Source organism: Lontra canadensis, unplaced genomic scaffold (genome assembly GCF_010015895.1).
Source record: "Lontra canadensis isolate GAN:19392208 unplaced genomic scaffold, GSC_riverotter_1.0 scaffold15, whole genome shotgun sequence".
NCBI lineage: Eukaryota > Metazoa > Chordata > Mammalia > Carnivora > Mustelidae > Lontra > Lontra canadensis.
In genome coordinates this window covers 24,709,616-24,731,324 of record NW_022631009.1, presented here as the reverse complement: position 1 = coordinate 24,731,324, position 21,709 = coordinate 24,709,616, and the positions used below count along the sequence as shown (strand labels likewise).

Below are 21,709 nucleotides of genomic sequence, written 5' to 3'. Positions count from 1 at the left end.
ACTGCAAGAAGCTGCTAAAAGATCCATTTTGTTGCTTTACAGGCATATCATATATTTTACAAATTTCTATCATTCTAATCCTTAATTAACAAATTATGTATTATGTCAAAAAAATAATTGTAATAATTTTTACTTTCAAAGCAGCATCTTTTAAGAAACTAGCCCTTTACTGATACAGTTTTCCAGTATGAAAGAAAATTTAAGGAGTAAAAAGAAAATTACCCTAAGGCTTCTTTGGAATAGTACTCCATCAGAGTAATAAGACTTTGGAGATTTTTCTCAAGACTGAAAACATGGCCAACAGCTGATCTTCCCACAGGATTAAAAGTAATCAAATAAAGATTGTGAAGGGTTCCCAGGAGATCTGAATGGTCCGTTTCTTCACTGGCTGTGCAACGCTGAAAATGGCTGAACAGTTCTGTAATACACTGTAATGTCTGTGTTGAGTCCTGTAGCCACAAGGCAAATGCATCGTCAATAACACCATCAGATTGAAGACCCTCCTCTTCATCTTGATCATAAAGGTGACACAGAGCTCGGATCAACAAATTTGTGGCTTCATATTCCGACATAAAAAAAAGAAGACCCTTCTGTGACTGTGCAAGAAACTTTAAAACATCTTTTGTGGCCTGCAGTACACCAGGGTGGGCACTTGTCACTGGAATTGACAGAAGCAAGGTAACCAACTCCAAGAAGTGATGACTATGAAGATACCTGTAGAAAAATTAATTAATATGTGTGACATCAGTGAAAAACATTCTTCATTTACTCAGTATTCATTAGACAGGAGAGGTGTAAAAATTTTATTGGCCATAATCCTTACCCTTAGCAATATACTACTTTAACTAAAAACATAATGTGGCAACAAGTCTTCTTTCCACTGGGTTAAGTAAAAGTAAAAGTTATGTGAGGCTTTTTTCTAGCTAACATTCAACAGATATTTGACATATAACCGTTAACAAGTCTTCTCTTTCTAGAAGCAACCATGACTTCAAATTCTGGGTCTTCTTTCCAGATGACTTACCAAATGTTCCTTTTTCACTATGGTCCTACTCTACACATGTACACCAGTATATTTGAATTAGTGCACCTAGGAAAAATACAGTACATACTATAAAAAATAGTTTATTCTTATTTACTATAGGCAGTATATCTGAATTGGTACCTCTAGAGAAAACATATTCAAATTATCAATTTTTAGTATTTGAAGAATTAATACTCCCATACACAGCACTTTTATCAAACCCAAGAACCATTTTTTAGCATACATAGTCTTAGCAGAAAAAGTGTGAGCTTACTCAAGACCCCAAAACAGACACAAATACTACTGATATAAAGTATTTTCACTGTCCTAAAAATATCGTGCTCCACGCATTTGTTCCTCTCCCTCCCCCCAACCACAGCAATCACTGATCTTTTTACTGTCTTCCTATTTTGCCTTTTTCAGAATGTCTTATATAGGGGATCACAGAGTACGTAACTGCCTCTTATATTACTCCTTAAACTCAGGCTTCTATTTAAGAATAATAAACACCCCCCAGTAACTTCTTGCCTATGAAGGCAAACAGAACCCTCAAGAAGACAAAAACCCATGACTACTGTGCTCAAAGAGTATCTTTAACCACCTTGTGGAGTGTTCAGAAAATAATTAACACTGCAGGCCTCAGACTACTTATATTCTTAAGAACGCCTTCTTACAAGACAGGCCCTTGGTTAGTGTCTGGGAACTTGGATTTGAGGAGAATTCCCATCACCCAACAGATAAAAATGCTGACTATGCCTAAACTATTTATGCAAACAATATGGTTTATACTGAATACCTGCTTTCCTTCTGGGAGGCTGGAATTCTGTTACACAGTAGATATTGGGGGCCTATGTGGCTATCCTCCAATAATAAGCTTGGATTTGAGATTCTAATAAGCTTCCTCAGTATACAACATTTCACACACATTCTTTGCTGGGGGAATTAAGCAGGTCCTATGTGACTCCATTGGAAAAGGACTCTGGGAGTCTCTGACTGGTTTCCTCAGGTTTCTCCCCATGGACCCTTTTCCTTTGCTAATTGTGCCTTGTATCCTTTTGCTGTAAAAAACCACAGTTATGAGTACAGTACTGAGTCCTTTGAGTCCCACTGGCAAACCCTGAGAGTAATCTTGGAGACTTACACAAAGGGCATTAGAGCCTTATCATCACTTCAAACTAATCCTTCCAAAATCCAAAATTATTTCTCCTTTCAAAATTCACTGCCCCTCCTAATTTACCAGTTTGTCAATAAAACCTCAGTTCCAATAGTTACCCTAGCTAGAAACCTCAAAACATTTTTAGTTCCTTCTCACTCTCTCTTAGCTATTAGGTCCACTTGCCAAGTCCTAGTAACTGCTCTTTCACAAACTCTATTAGCACAATTCCCCATAAATGCTACTATATTAGGTAAGTACTTAACACAGTACAATCTAGGCTGGCTCATCGACTTAATAACTCCAACTTCTTTTCCACTGCAATACATCTTACAACATGTAACCTTAGAATACTACTTTGATACTATCAGATTTACTACTCCAAAATAGTCAAGATCTTCCCATATTCTAAAAACAAAATCCAGGGATGCATGGATGGCTCAATCAGTTAAGTGTCTGCCTTCGGCTCAGGTCATGATCTCAGGGTCCTGGGATAAAGTCCCCAATCAGGTTCCTTGCCTAGCAGGGAGTCTGCTTCTCCCTCTGCATGCCATTCCTCCTGCTTGTGCACTCTCTCTCTCTCTCTCTCTCTACGGAAATAAGTAAAATCTTTAAAAAAATAAAATAGGGGTGCCTGAGTGACTCAGTCGGTTGAGTGCCTTTGTCTCAGGTCATGATCCCGGTGTCCTGGGATCGAGCCCCACATCGGGCTCCCTGCTCAGCAGGAAGCCTGTATCTCCCTCTCCCTCTGCCTGACACTCACCCTGCCTGTGTTCTCCTCTCTTTCTGGCAAATAAATAAATAAATAAAATGTTTTTTAAAAAGATAAAAAATAAAATAAAAATAAATAAATAAAAACAAAATCCAAATTCCTTAGCACAGCATTCAAGGCCCTTTACTTCTTCAAGTCTGATACCTGAATGTACCTTCTCCAGTTACAGAGGAGAAAATAATACTTAATAAGCCTTTAATTACCAGTTACCCTTCAGAGACTGAAAGCATTACTCCCCTCCTTGGAGTCACTACCCTAATTTATCCTCAGTGTCTGGCCTTGCCTCTTACCTTACTTCAAATGAAGTGATCAGTGCAAAGTGCCTTGGCTCCTTTACTGTCTCCATATTACAAATGTATCTATATTTGTATACACAAAAGATTTCTTTTCTTCTGTTCAAAACCAAACCCCCACACCTGTACTCTTGATGTCATCTCCAACGAGACCTTTCTCTAGCATTATCATCTTTTGTTCTTGGAAGAACTCAAACTAAGGCAAGATCTAACAGTTCAGTTAAAAACAGGAATGGATAGATACACATTTTATGAACAAGCACTCTATTTTCTGTTAATGCAGTATGCTCCAAATCAAGGCAAAAATCAATCACAGAAATAAGGAATAACATATTAAAAATGCCATTTTTCCCATTAGCTAGGAAATTATTTTACAGGCAAAATGCAAAAAAAAAGTATCAAAAATTAAAACAAAATTTAAAAATCTACTGTGGGCACTGATCTTAATAATGGCAAAACTCTATCAACAAATAGAGTTAGACAGGGGCATTTGGCTGGCTCAGTTGGTAGAGCATACGACTCTTGATCTCATGGTTGTGAGTTCATGCCCCACAATGAGCATAGGGCCCACTTAAAACAACAACAACAGAGTTAGAGATCATAAATAAGTAGTAACTGAAACTTAAAGATATTTAACCAGGTCTGTAAAATTAAATTAGTAAAATATAAGTTTAACTTGCAATGTTAAGAGAGATAAAATACAAACAGGTTCACACAGAAAAGCTCTCTTTCCTGGGCCATCCTCTTGTACCACACCACCTTCCCAGAAACAACTCTACAGTTCCTCATTTATTCTTGCTCATAGACAAGCTTATCCAAGCAGTGTTGTTGACTTTGACGATCACTATCTTTAGCTTAAATTGCTTTTACTACTTTAAGTGCTAATAAAATATAGCTCTCCCACAGTAGTATACTTCTCATTTCACTACAATCTATTTTGAAATACAGAATATCCTTACACAGATATGCACTGCTTACAAATTAAAAAAAAAAAACAAAATCAACCATATAAAACTGCCTGCAGTGATCTGTGAAGTGTGTTTTCCCAAACCAAAAATGTCTTACCTAAAGAGAATAGGGTATGGATCATCCCTTTCTGGAGGTCCAGTAATACGTGCCATTGTTGGGAAAGATTTAACAGGTGGCTGGATCATTGTGTGAGGTGCAGTTTCCATTAAATGGAAAACTTCTTCTAGGAGATTAATAAGCTTTTCTATTTCCCCTTCACTTATATTTGAGGATTCCAAAAGATCCATATCCATTGAAGCCTCTACCTCATTTTCATATTCTGGGTTTGTTCTCTCAAGTCCAGTATCTGTGTCATGATCAGGTTCACTGTGGTTAGGAACAGATGAAGTCTTCTCTGCTAAATGGTCACCAAGTCTTTTAATCTCTGACAGGATTTCATAGAAATGGCACTTCTGAAGAATAGCCGAACCAGCAGTGACAACTCTCACAGTCTGATCTAAAAGTATGAGCTCCAGGAGTTTTTGATAGCCACTTTTTTCATTCTGCCTACCTCTTAAAAAAGCTTCCATTCCTTCCGTCATACTAATGACACTGTCCAAAGCTTTAAAAGCATTTAACTTAAGGGAAGATGAGACATGATCAGCAAACAGAAGCTCAAATAATCCATTGATTACTCCTGCTTGTAGCAATCCCACGACTCCTTGAGACCCACATTCTGCTAGTGAGGACACTAACTTGGTCCCAGCTTTGAGTTGTCGGACATTTAAGGCAATCGGCTGGCGAAGAGCTACCTGTAAATTTAAAGCTTGCATGGTCCAGTCGACCAACTGGCCAAGAGAGTCTTGTTTTGTGTTTTTCAACTGCAAATAACTTAATCCTTTTATTATTAAACTTGGAATTTCTTCTAAAGCTGTTACCCATTTTGCACCTCTATCTTCCTGATACAAATCTAATAGTTCAGTTAACTTCACTGAAGCTTCCACTGCCCCTGAATTTTCTTTATCTGGACCTTGATCTTTCATTCTACTGATTTCAATTTCAAAAGAAGTCTTGTAGGGACAGCTGAAGTATAAGAGTGGTACAAGCTCCCTATCATATGGATCATATGTCATAGGAGGAACTGAAGCTAAGTCTTCAGGAGTGTATTCAACATCAAAATTCGGATACTTAAAGGTTTCACGTTCCAAGTCAGCAATTCCATCTTCATCACTGGAAATTTGTTCATAACCATCATCCCCTGAAAATCAGTTCAAATGATATTTAAATATTACATCACTGTTGTATAACGCCAAAAATCTAATCAAAAAATGTTTTATTTAGTAATATGGCAAAAATATAAAAATTAATGATTTTCCAACAAAATTAATTTCTGCCCCAATACCTTATCAACAATTATCAACATCCTGTAATTTCTAATAAAATAATTAATGAGAAACTTCATAAGCAAAGTCTTCTATCTGTTAAACTTTACAACTGACTCTGCTGCAGATACCTTTTCCTCACAGAAATAAAATTAGAAATATCATAAAGTAACAAAAATACCTCTTCAAAAGGGAAGAAATTAACCTTGCCCTCATGAGACTATTTTTAAGCATTTAAAAATGCTTAAAGAAAAAAATTGATGGGAAAAAAAATTGATGGGAAAGACTATTAAATTTAACTAATAATGCCAAAACCAAACCAAATATTTTCAATGAAAACATTTTAAGTTTTTAATTTCATATTCCTGAATTTTTATTTCTCTTCGTTTACCTATCACACAGTTTCCTAGGTCTGTATTTTATTTTTATGGAAAAGTTGTTCACTTAAAATGCTTGGCTGGGCCAAAACAAAGCTTTCTTATCATTATACAGATGCAACCTTTTTCTCTAATTAAAAACAAAAATTAGATTAGAGAGAAAACCTGGTTTTACTTTTTAACATTGCTATTGCCTGGCTGTGGGGAAACTGGCATGAGTAATAACAGTCTATGTAAGAAAAGGAAATGTTTCTAGAGTATTCCTCCAGCATCGGCCATCTTTTGACTTCTTTTGCTCAAAACAAGTTAGCCTTAGCCATATACTCATCATATCTGAAAAGATAAGGGCTTACAGAGGCCTAACTCTGGTATAGGCCAAATATCTTCTATTAAAAACTAAATTAACTAGTCTCTTTGTCTCACATTTCTACAAAAATGATTAAGAAAACAGCCTGACTGAAATCTAGCTACTGTTTGCCAGTCAAATACAATAAATATAAAAAATGTTATTTGCTAATCTGGGAATGGGAGAAGCTAAAAAAGTATCACTAACCTAACTATTCCTATTCTGCAAAGGGCCCCTGTGATACCAAAATCTACTTTCATGCAGAATCACCCTCATCTTCACTATTTTAGAAAAAAACAAGGCAGTTTCTATTAAGCTTTTCAATGGGCAAGCACCCTACTGCTATATGGGGTATGTCATTTTACATAAATGCTTTAATATTACATGCTATTTATTAGAGAAAGTAAGAGTCAATTGGCTTGAATATCTCTCACTTTTTGCTTTAAAAGGAAAAATTAAGCCTAGTCAAAGGACTGCATCATGCTGTCATACAACCTGTATAGTTGAGATTCTTTTCCCCTGAACTTCTAAAAATGTAGCATTTTGCTACAATATCTAGGTGGCAGATATCTTTAGGAATTCCATCCAGCTTACAATACCACGCCCTACTCTGAAAACAGCCCACTAAATCTCTAATCATCAGGTATTTGCAATGTGATCTTGCTTCCCTGGCCAAAACTTATAGTACCAAGGGGCAACAGATATTTTAGCAAGTCAAACAATCTTTCTCCCAGGAAAATGCAAATAAGACTGAGCTACAGCCAGAAAGTTCAGGCTAGTTGGTTAAAAAGAGGAGATTAAACCTGTGGGGTGAACTGGGAAATGACAGTTAGCTGTCAGAGAGAAAATGAAGTGAAACATAAAACATAAATAGTCAAGTCTTGAGGCCCAGCTACATTCTATCCTTTGAGTTTCTTGAAAGCCATTTACCTTTGCTCTAAATTCTCTTGCATTGCTCAAAGCTACATCAAGTTAATTCCTTGTACCTAAAACCAAAAAGTCCTAATAAATATAACCCACCTTCACCTTCTTCATCCTCTTCACCGTCTTCCTCTTCATCATCTTCTTCTTCCTCGGGGATACTGTCTACCGTATGGCGATCATCCTCATCGTCATCCTCTTCTTCCTCTACATCCACATCATCTTCATCATCTTCTCCTTCTTCTTGCTGTTCTTCTTCTACCTCTCCTTCATCAGAATACTGCCCTTCCTGGGGAACAGAATTCCGATCAGGAGAAATGGGTTCAAAGTAATCTTCTCTATGAGAAGCATCCTCTTCCTTATCACCAGATACTGAAAAAATGAGATTTAAGAGACAGATTATTTTAACGGTTTAAATAATATGAGGTAGCAGACTGGATACTGCAGCCACTTAATGACATTTTAGATGATTTAGCTCATCTATATACCCTTTTTAAAAAAAATACCCTTTTTTAAAAAGTGGCAGAATTACCTCCTTCTAAAAATATTAGGAGTATGTATTGCTTAATTTTATACAGTGAGAATTAATAAAGTACACTATTTTATGTTCTAACACTAGAAACTAATCCTTTTCTTTTCAGCCATTAATTATACAGGTTATTAACTCTTCCAATACATACTGCTTATTTTTAACTGGTACTCTTCTGTATACATTACTACAGCACTTTATTTTCTTTTTATTTTTTTTAATATTTTTATTTATTTATTTGACAGAGATCACAAGTAGGCAGAGAGACAGGCAGAGAGAGAGGAGGAAACAGGCTCCCTGCTGAGCAGAGAGTCCGATGCGGGGCTCGATCCCAGGACCCTGGGATCATGACCTGAGCTGAAGGCAGAGGCCTCAACCCACTGAGACACCCAGGCACCCCTAGCACTTTATTTTCAAAGCAATGTTGGTACAGGTTCAAATAAATGAACCAATTTTTAAAATAAGTTCACCTGCCAAGAGAAAAACATAAGGAAATACTGCGCAGGAAAAGGGTTGGGGGCATTCATTACAATTTGATTACCTACATCTACTTTTTTCCTTTAATCAAAAAGCACTATAATACTAATCAAGGCTGGGGGGCGGGGCACTGATTTTATTCATACCTGGCAAAGGTATGGGATCATCTTCATCATCATCAGGTGGAGGTGGTCCTGGAGGAGTTCTTGGTCCCCTTGGCTGTGGTCTTGGGGGGCTTCCATTAAACTGATCTTCTTTCTCCCCATCAGCTAGTTTTAGTAGAGACAGAAAAAGAACTTTCAAATTATTAAAATAAAGTGAAATGAATGTATGACAAAAATGCTGTTAATCATTTGAATTTTTCATCTTCAGAATTTACTGATAAACTTTTCCTTCCCAACATCTAACAAATTTTACTAATTAATTTATATTACAAAAGTTAGAATTTCTGACTGCCCACATACTAAAATATACTCTTGGGCATTATTCCAGAGAAATGAAGACTTATTTTCCTCAGGAAGATGTACACAAAAAGCTGTTCATAACAGTTTCATTTGCAAAAGTCAAAAACTGGAAACTACTTAAGTGTTCTTCAGTGGTTAAACTTTGATATATCCATACTAATGTAATACTATTCAGCAACAAAAAAGAATGAACTATTGACACACACAACAAAGTGGATGAACTTCAAAGAAATTATGCAGATTGGAAAAAGCCAATCTCAAAAAGATACCTACTGCATGACTCCATTAATGTAATATCCATGAAATAATAAAATTACAGAGTTAGAGAATAGATTAGTGCCAAAGGTTAGGGATGGGTGGCATGCAGACAGCTATTAAAGAATAACACCAGAATAATTTGATGGTACAATCAAGTATCTTGATTGTAGTGGTGGTTATGAAAAGCTATACAAAACATAAAGCTGCATACAGCTACACACACACACACACACACACACACACACACAATTGGTGAAATCTGAATGAGCTATATAGAGAATTTTGTTTTGATATTGTTCTACACTTGTAAAAGATGTTATCTGTGGGGGAACCTGGGAAAAGACTGCATAGGACCTCCTCATGCAGTTCTTTGCAACCTCCTATGAATCTGTAATTATTTCAAAATAAAAAACTAAAAACACTTTTACATTCACATACAGAAAATATATGAGAACAAGTGTCAATTTTATTTTTTTAAAGATTTTATTTATTTATTTGACAGGCAGAAATCACAAGCAGGCAGAAAAGTAGGCAGAGAGAGAGGAAGAGAAAAGCAGGCTCCCTGCTGAGCAGAGAGCCCAATGTAGGGCTCGATCCCAGGACCCTGGGATCATGACCTGAGCCGAAGGCAGAGGCTTCAACCCACTGAGCCACCCAGGAGCCCCACAAGTGTCAATTTTAAAACAAGTCAGTAAATTAAACAAAAATTCTGAGTAGCCACTATATATGTTAGGCACTGTGATTAAGACAGATGTGAAAAGACTAGAAACACAAACTCAAGTAAAACATACTCTCAGTCCACAAGGAGCTCAAAGTCTGGTTAAAAAAAAAAAAAAAGACAAAGGAGCACAGAAAACTGAAGGCTTAAAAGAAAAAGTGATGGGGCATCTGGGTGGCTCAGTGGATTGAGCATCTGACTCTTGGGTTTCCACTCAGGTCATGTTCTTATGGGTCATGAGAACAAGCCCCATGTCGTAAGGAAGGCTCCATGCTCTCAGCAGGAGTTTGCTTGGTATTCTCTCTCTCCCTCTCCCTCTGCCCTTCTCCCTACCCCACCCTCTGCCCCATGCTCTTACTCTCTTTCTCTCTAAAATAAATGCTAAGTCTTTAAAAAAGAAAAGAGAAAGATTAACTTCACCGAATAGGTAAGATTTAAGAAAAGAGATGAAAGGGATGCCTGGGTGGTGAAGTCAGTTGAGCAACCAACTCTTAGTTTTGGCTCAGGTCCTGATCTCAGGGTCATAGAATGGAGCCCTCATGGGATTCTGTGCTCAGGAGAGTCTGCTTAAGATTCTTTCTCCCTCTGAGACAAACCATAAGAGACTCTTAATCATAGGAAACAAATTGAGGGTTGCTAGAGGACAGGAAGGTGGGAGGATGGGGTAACTAGGTGACAGGCATTAAAGAGGGCACGTAATGTAATGAACACTGGGTATTATATAAATACTAATGAATCACTGACCTCTACCTCAGACACCAATAATATATTAACTGAATTTAAATTTAAAGAAAATTCTTTCTCCCTCTCTCTGACCTCTCCCCTCTCTAAAATAAATAAATTTTTAAGAAAGAAAAGCAAGGAGAAGAAAATACAGTGTGTGACTATCAGAGACAAAGAGCTCATATCACACTATTAAATCATGCTTAAGAGGAGGTCATTTTATTGGCTCATAAAATGTTCATTGTAAAGCAAAAGACACCCCCCTAGTGACCTCAATTATAATTTCAAAATGTATTCTTGAATCTCCTTATTTCAACAGCGTACGGTGAATAATAGTGGAATAAGAAGAAAAGATGCAGGAGTCCAGCTGCCTGCTTTATAGAAGGAAAGCCACTGAAATTTAATAGAGTTATTTTTCTTGTCTCCAGTTAATGAGCAAAAGTTCTCAAAAATGGGGAAAAAAATCTGTATTTAGACATCTAACCAAACCTAAAATGCATGAATAGAAAAAAAAAAAAATCAAGACGAATATTCTAAGAATATATACCAAACTTACTCCCTATTCCTTAATTCCTTTGATGATAATTTCGATATTAAACCACAAGTAACCACTGGGTTACATTTACATGTCTTAAATTTTAAAAAACCTCAGGTTAATTCAAAAAGCATTCTAGGAAGCTAGAGGAAGAAAATAAAATGTAACCACTTCAACATAAAAAGAAACTCCTATAGGAAAGAACTGGGAGACCGACAATGCTATCTTCTCAAGTTTTAAGGAAGGTTCAAAGGGTGAAAGAGCTAGTTGAATTACCTTTTCCTACTATAAAGAAACATAAGTGTCACTGACAAAGACAAATTCAAAATTCTCACCATGTTTTGGATTCCTTTTCAAACTTGGCTGTGGCTGGGGAGGAGGCGGAGGTGGTGGTGGTGGAGGTGGAGAATCTCTGTCATGACTTATCACTCTATCCACTGATCCATATATTGCCAGTGTCAGACAATTATACCAGCCTCTTAACACCAAACCATCGGTATTCACCTAATTTGTTGGAGGAAAGTATCTTTCAAGTTAATGTTTTAATATGCCAAAAGTAAACTGATTTCAAACTACTTTGTGGTTAAACTGAAGTCTTTAAAAGTATGCTGAAACTGCAAAGATCAATACTGGTGGCAATTTACCCAGAGGCATAGCTTTGATATGGCCCTCCAGACTTGCTATACATAAACCTGTCTCAAGACTCATCTCCCCTGATACCATATGTCAACTCTGTTCAAAAAGCATAACCAGATTCTCAATCATGAGAATAGAAATGAGAACAAAATTAAGTGGGAGTTACTGCCAATTAATAAATTAAACCCCAAGAGTTAAAGAAGTCACGGAAGTGCACAGAAGCACAAATTGTGCCCAGTCTGAAGAATTATAAAGTCCATAAAATTCTATAGCATTCTTTTCACATGCCCAACTTAAACACGCAGGTGTATTTTATATACCTGCATTGTACTTAAAAATTACTTCTGGGTAACCAGAAGTATTAAACAAAGTGTTTTTGCAAAGAAACTTTCTCCTAAAAAGATCAAAGACTTTATCAATGCCATCAATCCTCAATATTTTCTTTTGTTTTTCAATACTTATCTACATTAAGTGCCATATTCTCACAATGACTATTACAGGTAGCCATAGTGAGTATTATCCACAGGTAAGAAGATCAGAATGTCAGTAGAAGAAACTGAACTAGAAACCAAAGTCCCTGTTCTGAGTTCTTTCCACTCTACCATGTGGAGTAAAGATGAAGTAATAAGTAGTACTGGGGCCCCTTCTAAAGGCATAATAAGGAAGAAAGAAATTATTATTTTCCTTGCTAACTCTAGCAAACTACAGGTAAAGGAAAGCTCGGGGCCAGAAGAAAGGCTCAAAGACAATGCCCAGGGATCAACAGATTCTAAACAGAAGCCCCACTGGGAGACAAATAAAGAGATAAGGAAGATAATTTTTAATATAAACAGACTGCACAGGATTAAATAACACCTCCCCACCCAAAAAAAAAAAAAAAAAAAAAAACAAAAAACAACCAAAAAGGCTGAGTAGTCCCCATATGAGATCACAATTATTTTACATATCTGATTGCCCATGATTTAGCTCTTCTAGATGCTTCCAGAATGGCATTTTGTATATCAAGAAATAAAGCATACTTCTGATATGAAAGCAAGAGATATAAAATATGTATTTGTTAAGAAACCTAAGGCACAATGGTGTCTAATAACAATTTACCTTCCTGTTATCCTCCTAACTTGCTCACCTAAAGGAAAGAAGGGAAATCACAAATGCTGGCCTCTTCCTGACCCACATTAGAATTAGAGGAAGAAAGATCTTTATGGGTAGACAATAACATTACATTGTCTTTGCTCCATTTTAAAATAGCTTCTAGACACAAGAAGAATCAGACAAGAAATGATGTTATCCCACAGCACTAGAACCAAATAGGCCAATATTCTGCATCACTGGTTCATTTAGACCAAAACTTTCAATGAAAGTGAAAACAAACAGTAGGAACAAGATGAAAACTGACTTCTGCAATTACCTTTGAGTTGGGTCTAAAGATGATAGAAGTATTCTCATCATATTCCAGGCTGCCAAAAGAGTAGGAATAAATATATAGGCTCAAACACTGAATATCACAGTTCATGAAGAAGTCTTTCTAAACCTTTATGTTTCAATAAAACCAAATGCTAGATTATTGTTTTAATAAACCACAAAGTATAGGTTTAATTTATACCCCCCAAAAGTTAATCTAGTATAAAACAAACTCCCCAGAGATTCCAACTTAACTGGTTTGTGACAGGCATAGGTATCCATACTTTTTTTTTTAAAGCATCCCAGGTTTAAAAGAAAAAAAAAAAAAAATGCACCCCAGGTAATTCCAATATATAGCCAAAGTAGCCTTATAGCCTTCCAAAATTGTATAATGGGACCAAATAGAGAAAAGTACCTATTTTTACCAAGTAGGTACTGACATAAGAAAAACATTCTATAATATTAAAAATTAGCTGCTTCAGATTATCTAGGTTCCCTTTGTTTTTTTTCTTTAAAAAGTTAAATTACCAATAGAAGTTAATAATAACTGAGTGAAGGATCAATTAAATAACAGGTAAAATCTAAAAAACTGTTAATCCCTGGAAAGGGATAGAAATTTTTCCATTTTTAAACCACCTTTAAATTTTTTATTTTATAAATGAGTTCTAAGTAAACTCATTTAATGGTCAATTATTTTGCAGATAGTAAAACAACTGGTTCTAATAATACCAAGCATGTAATCCAACATGGGGGTTTTCTGTTAACAACATTCTCCCACTTTACAAAATATGACTGGAATTTTAAATTATGTAGCCGTGTGATGTGAAAGACACAAATTATTAGCTTTCAATGTGTTTACACAATTCTTCTAAAGAAATTTAAATGCAATTATTTTCCAAATTAGAAGGTTATTATCAAATCATTTAGTATGTATAAGAAATGTATATACCAATAAAAAGCAAACAAAAGATGGCTAATGTTTCACACATTTAAAATTTTTATTTTGTAAAGAAACTCAGCATCTTCCTAGGAGGTTGACATTTCTTTAATAATGTCAACTGGTCAAATAAATCCTTCTCTTTTATCTAAAAAAATACAAAGGTTTGCCTACTAACTCCTGCGTTTCTGGTGAGATTACCTGGTAGGTACATACCTTCCCAACCTATCGAAAACTGGGGCACTTGGTTTGCTTACATTGTTAAAGAATAAGTCTAATTGAAATGTGTGCGGAGAGGTCTCCCTGTGAATGAAACAAAGTTGAAACATCAGCCTTTGCCAATAATAAGTTCCTATATTAAAACAAAAGACAAATTAAGTACAAATTTAAAAGCAATTCTAGAATTATATCTTACGATTTACATAAAAATATAGTTAATTATAATATTTTCTATAATTTTATTCATATCCAATTCTCAAGTAGACAACTTCACTTTGCATATTACTGAAAGTGAAGTTTTAATAATTAAGTATCTTTAGCCTGCTACTTGGACCATTCTAATACATGTAAATATTTTTAAATTTTAATGTATTATAAAGGTAAATGCTAATTAATTGTCACATACAATTTTATAATTCTTTATAGCATGACTCCCTTCCATTAGCAAAAATAATCAGGAGTTAACTAACTTCAAGTTATATAATTACAATTTGATTTCAACTTAACCCACATTAATACAAGATTATAATAATTTTAGCATCAGAGCCCTAAATTGTGATTTAAAGCATAAATTCCTATTTGTATAGCAAAAATTTACATAAATTTTTTTTATTCTTTTGCAGATTTATATAGTTAAGAGTAAACCCTATTTAATTTGTGTTAGAATGAAATCTTACTTGAGATATATTCCACCCTTGGCTGAAATTCCTTAGACTTAACTGAAAACCTTTATTTTTAAATACCACATACTTTGTTGTTTATTTATAAGAAATCCAAATGGTAAAAAGCATAGTGCCCAGAGTATATCAAACAGGTTCCCTCATGCACTGATAGAAGTAAAAACAGGTGCAATCGTTCTAAAAGGCAATATGGCAATAAAATTCAGGAGAATGAGAAAATGTTCACACCATCTGATCCAGAAATACTTTTTTCTAGGAAGTGTTTCTACGGAAACTGTTATACAAAGATTTTTTTCAAGAGGATGCTCATAACACTCTTACTTGTAATTTGAAAAGTAAAAAACACCTAGTGATCCCCACAAAGGAAACTGGCCAAATACAGTACAGTAGTACCCCATTATCCACAGGGAATATGTTCCAAGACCCACTGGATGCCTGAAACCATGGACAGTACTGAACCCTATATACACTATGTTTTTTCTCATATATATATATATATATATATATATATAATTTATAATTAGGCACAGTAACAGATTAACAACTAATAATAAAATAGAACAATTACAATAATATACTGTAATAAGTTACATGACTGTGGTCTCTCTTGAAGTATCTTATCGTACTGAACTCACTCTTCTTCTTATGATATGAGATGACAAAATGTCTATGTGATGAGATGAAGTGAGATGAGTGACATTGGCATTGTGACTTAGCATTAGTCTACTACCGACCTTCTGACATGTGTCAGAAGGAGAATCATCTGCTTCAGGACTGTGGTTGACCTCAGGTAACTGAAACCCGGAAAGTGAAATGGTGGATAAGGGGGCCTACTGTACAGTCATTCTTTAGATTATGCGATCATTAAAAACCATATTTTCAAATAATATTTAATGATGTGAAGTAGTCCTGATGTAATTAAGTAAAATAAAGAAATACACAAAATAATGTACAGGTGGGTCAGAGTAGCATAATTTTACCTTACCCAAATTCAACCATATATGTACTCAACATCTCTAGCCTTTCAGTCATATCCTTCTTCAAACTAGACCCTGAAATGCTACGGGCTCAAATGCAAATTCTTTACTTCTGAATCCCCAAAGACTCAGGTGCTAATGACTAAAAGGTGTTTTAAAGAATCAACGGTGGGACGCCTGGGTGGCTCAGTCGGTTAATTGTCTGCCTTTGGCTCAGGACATGATCCTAGGATCTTGGGATTGAGCTCCACATCAAGGAGCTTGCTTCTCCCTCTGCCTGCCTCTCTCCCTGCTTCTATGCATGTGCTTGTGCTCTCTCTCCCTCTAACAAATAAATAAATAAAAATCTTTTTTAAAAATAAAAATAAAATAAAATAGTCAATGGTAATTTGACTGCACTAGACTTTCATCTTAAAACTTGACTCTAAAACCTAACCTCACGTAAGATACCACATTTACAAAAAATAACAACAAAATAAACACACATATACATTAAATAACACAATGCATCAAATGTAATGATTTTCTCAGGACAGAAGAATTAAAGGGATTTTAATTTTACCCACACATTTCTGAGTTTTATAGTAAGAAAAAAGACTACTGTAAAGTATACTGCGCAAATATCACTTGATCTCTAACATTACTTCCTAACATCTTACATTTGCATGACTTTATTAGTACTTCATTTTATTGTTCTATAACACATTAATCATGTATAAAGTTGTTCCTGATAATTTCACATCTGGAATTATTAAAACATGAACTGCCATTCACCCCCAGCTAAGAAACAGAAGAGAGATAAGAGGATGGAATATGTAACAATACTCTTACCAACTGCAGCCAATGACAGAGATCCATTTTGCCTGCTATGCTAGTCAGTGTCCAAGATAGCCCCCCAAAACCCCTCATTTCTGGTATTCACACCTTTGTGTAGTTCCCTCCCACACTGTACCAGCAGAATATGTAATCAACAGAATATGGTAAAAATGACAGTATGCCATTTCTGATATTAAGTTAGAAGCATGCTCACTCTCTCTAGGATCACTGGCTCTGAAAGAATCCATGTTGTGACATGAGCAGCCCCAAGGAGAAAATCTCCTGACAAGGAAATGAAGCCTCTTGATAATAGCCACGAGTGAGCTTTTAAGCAAATTCTCCAGCCCCCGTCAAATCTTCTGAGACTGCAGCCCGGGCTATATCTTGACTATAAAACATCATCACAGAACCTGAGCCAACTAATCCAATTCTGGTTACCTGACCCTCAGAAATAGTGTGAAATAATAAATGTTTACTGTTTTATGCTGCTAATTTTGCTGTAATCTGTTATGTAGCAATAGATAACTAACAGAACTTCCTTGACCAGAGGCAGTACAGAGAAGACTATTAGATATACTATCATTCTTCCATCTTTCCCATTCCATGCACATCTCCTTTAAAGGAAAAAACAGGAAGAAATTATAGGAAAACGTAAGTTTTAATTTCCTTAACCATGGAAAAAAGATATAAAGTAAATGATGATTTCTCATTATAAACATTAAATATTCTTACTGTTTTGTGTTTGTTTACTTTTGAATGACCTGAAAACCTCTGCAGATTCTGTATCTATTTCTATAAAAGGCCAACTACATTTCATAACTATGAAGAAATGAGCCCTTATCTTTGAATCTGTACCATAACACTGACTACTAAGTAGCTGGTTTAACTCTTACAAGTTAGCAAAAATCAAGCTATCACAGCATGCACATAATGAAATATGGTATTGAGACTATAAGCTAAAAACTCACATAAATAAATGTATTATATATATTCATGCTTCCACAACCAAAATTTGGCTTATGCTTCCAATTCATGTAATTAAAATATGATAATGATTATTCATGTTACAACAAAGATCAAATTCCTGTTTTAGGTCAGCTGTTAAAGTTATCAACAACACATCAGGGACCATGTCTTACATTTTGCTTATTCCCACAGAGCCTAAGAAAGAGAAAGCATCAAACAACTACTTGCTAATTACAACTAAAGGATAATGTCAATCTAAAATTTATAGAAAGACACATATATCAGGCCAAGAAGATCACCACTAAGTCATGAAAACTGATATTATAAAATAATATAAAAGATATATTTCTAAATATTGAGACTAATTCTTATTTATCTTCAAGGAAAAAAAAAACCAGGTTAAAAATAATTCATCTTAAAAAAAAAACCTTCATCTACCAGATTGTGCCACCCTAGAATATTTTAGAAAATATAAACTTATTTTACCAATTAAAAAAATAAATGAAGATAAAAAATAAATGAAGAAAAAAATTTCACTAGTACTTAGACCAAAAAAATTGCTCTTTTCAAATTTATGATACATGGATTATACAGAAAGTCTATAGTCAATTACAATGCAACATAACATAACTGAATAAGGTTTTAGAGTTTTTTGGGTTTTTTTCTTACTTCCAAAAGATTACCTTAAATTTTTATATTCAAGAGTATGTCTAAGACAATCTTTAGTTACAAACACTTTTAAAAACAAAGTTGACTTACCCGTATGCTCTATTATCTGGCAGGCTGCTATGGGCTCTTACTCCTGGGGGTATGACTCGGACTTCATTGATATAAACCACACATGGAAAACGAACTACATCTATATGAGAACTTTGCTTTTAAAAAAAAGGGAAGAAGAAGGACATACTGTAAGCAAAACACTTTTGTCTATTCAAAATTTATTCGTCTTCAATTTGTTTCTTTCAGAATGTCACAAATATTCTTAAACTTCATATCATTAAAACAGTGCTATTACATTATTTATGATATTGTAGAAATCACTATTTTGAAAATAGCTGATGATAAAATTTACATAGTTAAATCCCTCCATGTGTTTATTAACATTTTCTGCAGCATATCTGCCTCTCTGCAGATGTTCTGCTTGGGCCAATACAGATCCACAATCCCTTACTGTGAAAGATGCCTTTCAGAATCCTGACTTACTGGGTTTTTAGAACGGTAATATAATACAAGTATGGCACAGTACTTAACACCTGCTGCTTCTGGGGTAACACCTGGTAATCAAAGCATTAATATTTCTTTAACTGCATGTATAAACATTCACACTAAAGACTATAACTTATGTCAATTCAAATCTGATTCCATGGCCAAATGAATTCAGGGTAGATTTTTCTGCCACTTTTGAATTTCTGAATTATAGAGAAGAGACTGTGAATATATGCTTAAATTAGCTTAATTTAAACTTACATACCCCTAATATCAAGAGATCAAAGGGAGTAATTTAGGCACTTAATAGTTGAGCTAAACCCTTCCTGAAATTTGAAAAAGAATCCACAAACTGTTTATCACAATAAAGAAATGGACAGCATAAATTGTATTTAGCATACATTTATTTCTATGTATTATTTGACACAGTATCAGACAAAGATAGCTTTTGTGACCAATAATTTTTTTTTAATTTTTTTCTTTTTTAAGATTTTTAAAATTTATTTTACAGAGAGAGATCACAAGTAGGCAGAGAGGCAGACAGACAGAGGGGGAAGCAGGCTTCCCGCCAAGCCTCTGAGAGCCCAATGTGGGGCTCGATCCCAGGACACTGAGATCATGACCTAAGCCAAAGGCAGAGGCTTAACCCACTGAGCCACCCAAGTGCCCCTGTGACCAATAATTTAAAAAGGAATTTGTCATGCTGATTTTGGACTTACATCAACTTTTCCTAGCAGTTCAGCTGACTATGATTACTTAGAGATCAAAATTCATGAGAAGAATGGTTCATGTTATTTGTAACCAGCAAGACTGAATCCTGAGTCTCTCTTAAAGCTGCACAGAATATTATGCATATCAACAGACCAAAAGACTAACCAAGTTAGTTTTCCCTAAAATGTGAGAGAAGACGACTTCCCAATTTTGCATTTTTAAACCCAGAGATCATAATTAAATATATAGGCATAGAAATCTTAAGTGTATTTAAAAACTCTCAAAGATATAAAACAAACAGGATGAATGCAAAATGAAGCTGACCGCTGTCTTCCAATACCCACTTCCCTCTTACATAAAGAAGCCCAGGGTCGCCTGGGTGGCTCAGTGGGTTAAAGCCTCTGCCTTCGGCTCAGGTCATGGTCCCAGTGTCCTGGGATCAAGCCCCACATCGGGCTCTCTGCTCGGCAGGGAACCTGCCTCCTCCTCTCTCTCTCTGCCCGCCTCTCTGCCTACTTGTGATCTCTATCTGTCAAATAAATAAATAAAATCTTTAAAAAAAAAAAAAAGAAGAAGAAGCCCAAACTGGGCACAAGTTAACTAAAGACCGGATTTCACAGACTCTAGAAGCCATTGTGAATTTGTGATCACTAAATTCTGATAAATGGAAAATGAAGAAACAAATAAATAAATTCTGACTGATGGGACAGAAATGGAAATGATACAGGCAATTCTGAATCATGTACTTAAAGGGAAGGTTCAGACTTCAAAAACTCCTACCTCTTGTTCCAAAATTCTGCTGCCTTTCTAGAACACTAATGGTATGGAAAAGCTACCTTAAACAATACAGGCAATACTCTAAGGATGGCAGAGGAACGGTATAGAAGGAACCTGTGGAGCTGTCACATTAGCCCTAAATACTTACAACTAACTAGCTTGAGAGAAAATCCCATTTTATCAAATCCACTGTTATTTTGACATTTGTGACAGCAGCTGAACTTGTATCCTAATTATTATAAATACACTGTAGATATTCCACAGATACTATAATAGATTTATATAAAAGAAATGAGCACTTTGTCTCAACCTTTGGTGCTATGATTCCTTCCTGTAAGCAGCTTCTTCTATTTTTTTTTTAAGATTTTATTTGCTTGAGGGAGAGGGACGTGTCCACAAGTGAGGGAAGGAGCAGAGGAGAGGGAGAGTCTCAGACTCCATGCTGAGCGCAGAGCTATCTATGCAAGGGATCGATCTCACGACACTGTGATCATGACCTGAGCTGAAACCAAGAGTTGGATGCTTAACCAACTGAGCCACCCAGGTGCCCCTGTAAGAAACTTCTCTACTTATAAACCGTACAATATAGAAGCTCCTTTGCTTACATGTTATAAATTCTCATTAATATGTACAAAGAAGGGGCGCCCGAGTGGCTCAGCTGGTTAAACGGTTGCCTTCCGCGCTCCGGTAATGATCTCAGGGTCCTGGGATCTAGTGCCACATCAGACTCTTTGCTCAGCAGAAAGCCTGCTTCTCCCTCAGCCTGCTGCTCCCCCTGCTTGAGCACTCTCTCGCTCACATTCTCTGACAAATAAATAAAATCTTTTAAAAATATATACATACAAAGGAAACTCAGAACAAATTTCATTAATTGTATCCTCCTCTACCCTGCCCTATACTGATTAATTAAAGGTATCAGTAGTTAAGGTGTAATTGCTGTGGACCTAAAAAAAAACAAACTTCAGGTTTTATGAACAGCTTTTCAAAATCTATTTTGTTTTTAAGTAGAAGAGTTTCTGCCTTAGTTGCTACCCCTTTTATTTAATATTTATTTCTAAACATTTATTAAATGTCTATTATTGGGGTGCCTGGGTGGCTCAGTGGGTTAGATCTCTGCCTTCAGCTCCGGTCATGATCTCAGGGTCCTGGGATCAAGTCCCGAGTCAGGCTCTCTGCTCAGCAGGGAGCCTGCTTCCTCCTCTCTCTCTCTGCCTGCCTCTTTGCCTACTTGTGATCTCTCTCTGTCAAATAAATAAATAAATACGTAAATACATAAATACATAAATAAATGTATGTCTATTATGTTCCAAGGAATACCAGGTCCCAAGGACACCAAGATAAAGACATAATTTGAGCCATTAAGGAAGAGACCATCTATTGTGGCAGACATATTATTGCTATGATATAGACTCTACACAGGATACTGTGCAAAGTCAAAGGGATACTTACCTAACTCAAGTTGT

General features: G+C 35.6%; 1 protein-coding gene across 2 annotated transcripts in view; it reads right to left on the bottom strand.

The window, feature by feature from the left end:
- The window catches only part of VIRMA (vir like m6A methyltransferase associated), a 57,807-nt gene that overhangs the window by 29,462 nt on the left and 6,636 nt on the right, over window positions 1–21,709 (bottom strand). For both annotated transcript variants that reach the window (XM_032858695.1, XM_032858694.1), the window contains exons 2-9: window positions 18,312–18,427; window positions 14,111–14,197; window positions 12,965–13,013; window positions 11,256–11,424; window positions 8,369–8,491; window positions 7,316–7,588; window positions 4,308–5,448; window positions 223–714 (exon numbers count right to left, since the gene is read on the bottom strand). In XM_032858695.1, the coding sequence (XP_032714586.1) occupies window positions 223–714; window positions 4,308–5,448; window positions 7,316–7,588; window positions 8,369–8,491; window positions 11,256–11,424; window positions 12,965–13,013; window positions 14,111–14,197; window positions 18,312–18,427 (2,450 nt within the window). The remainder of the gene's footprint in view (window positions 1–222; window positions 715–4,307; window positions 5,449–7,315; window positions 7,589–8,368; window positions 8,492–11,255; window positions 11,425–12,964; window positions 13,014–14,110; window positions 14,198–18,311; window positions 18,428–21,709) is intronic.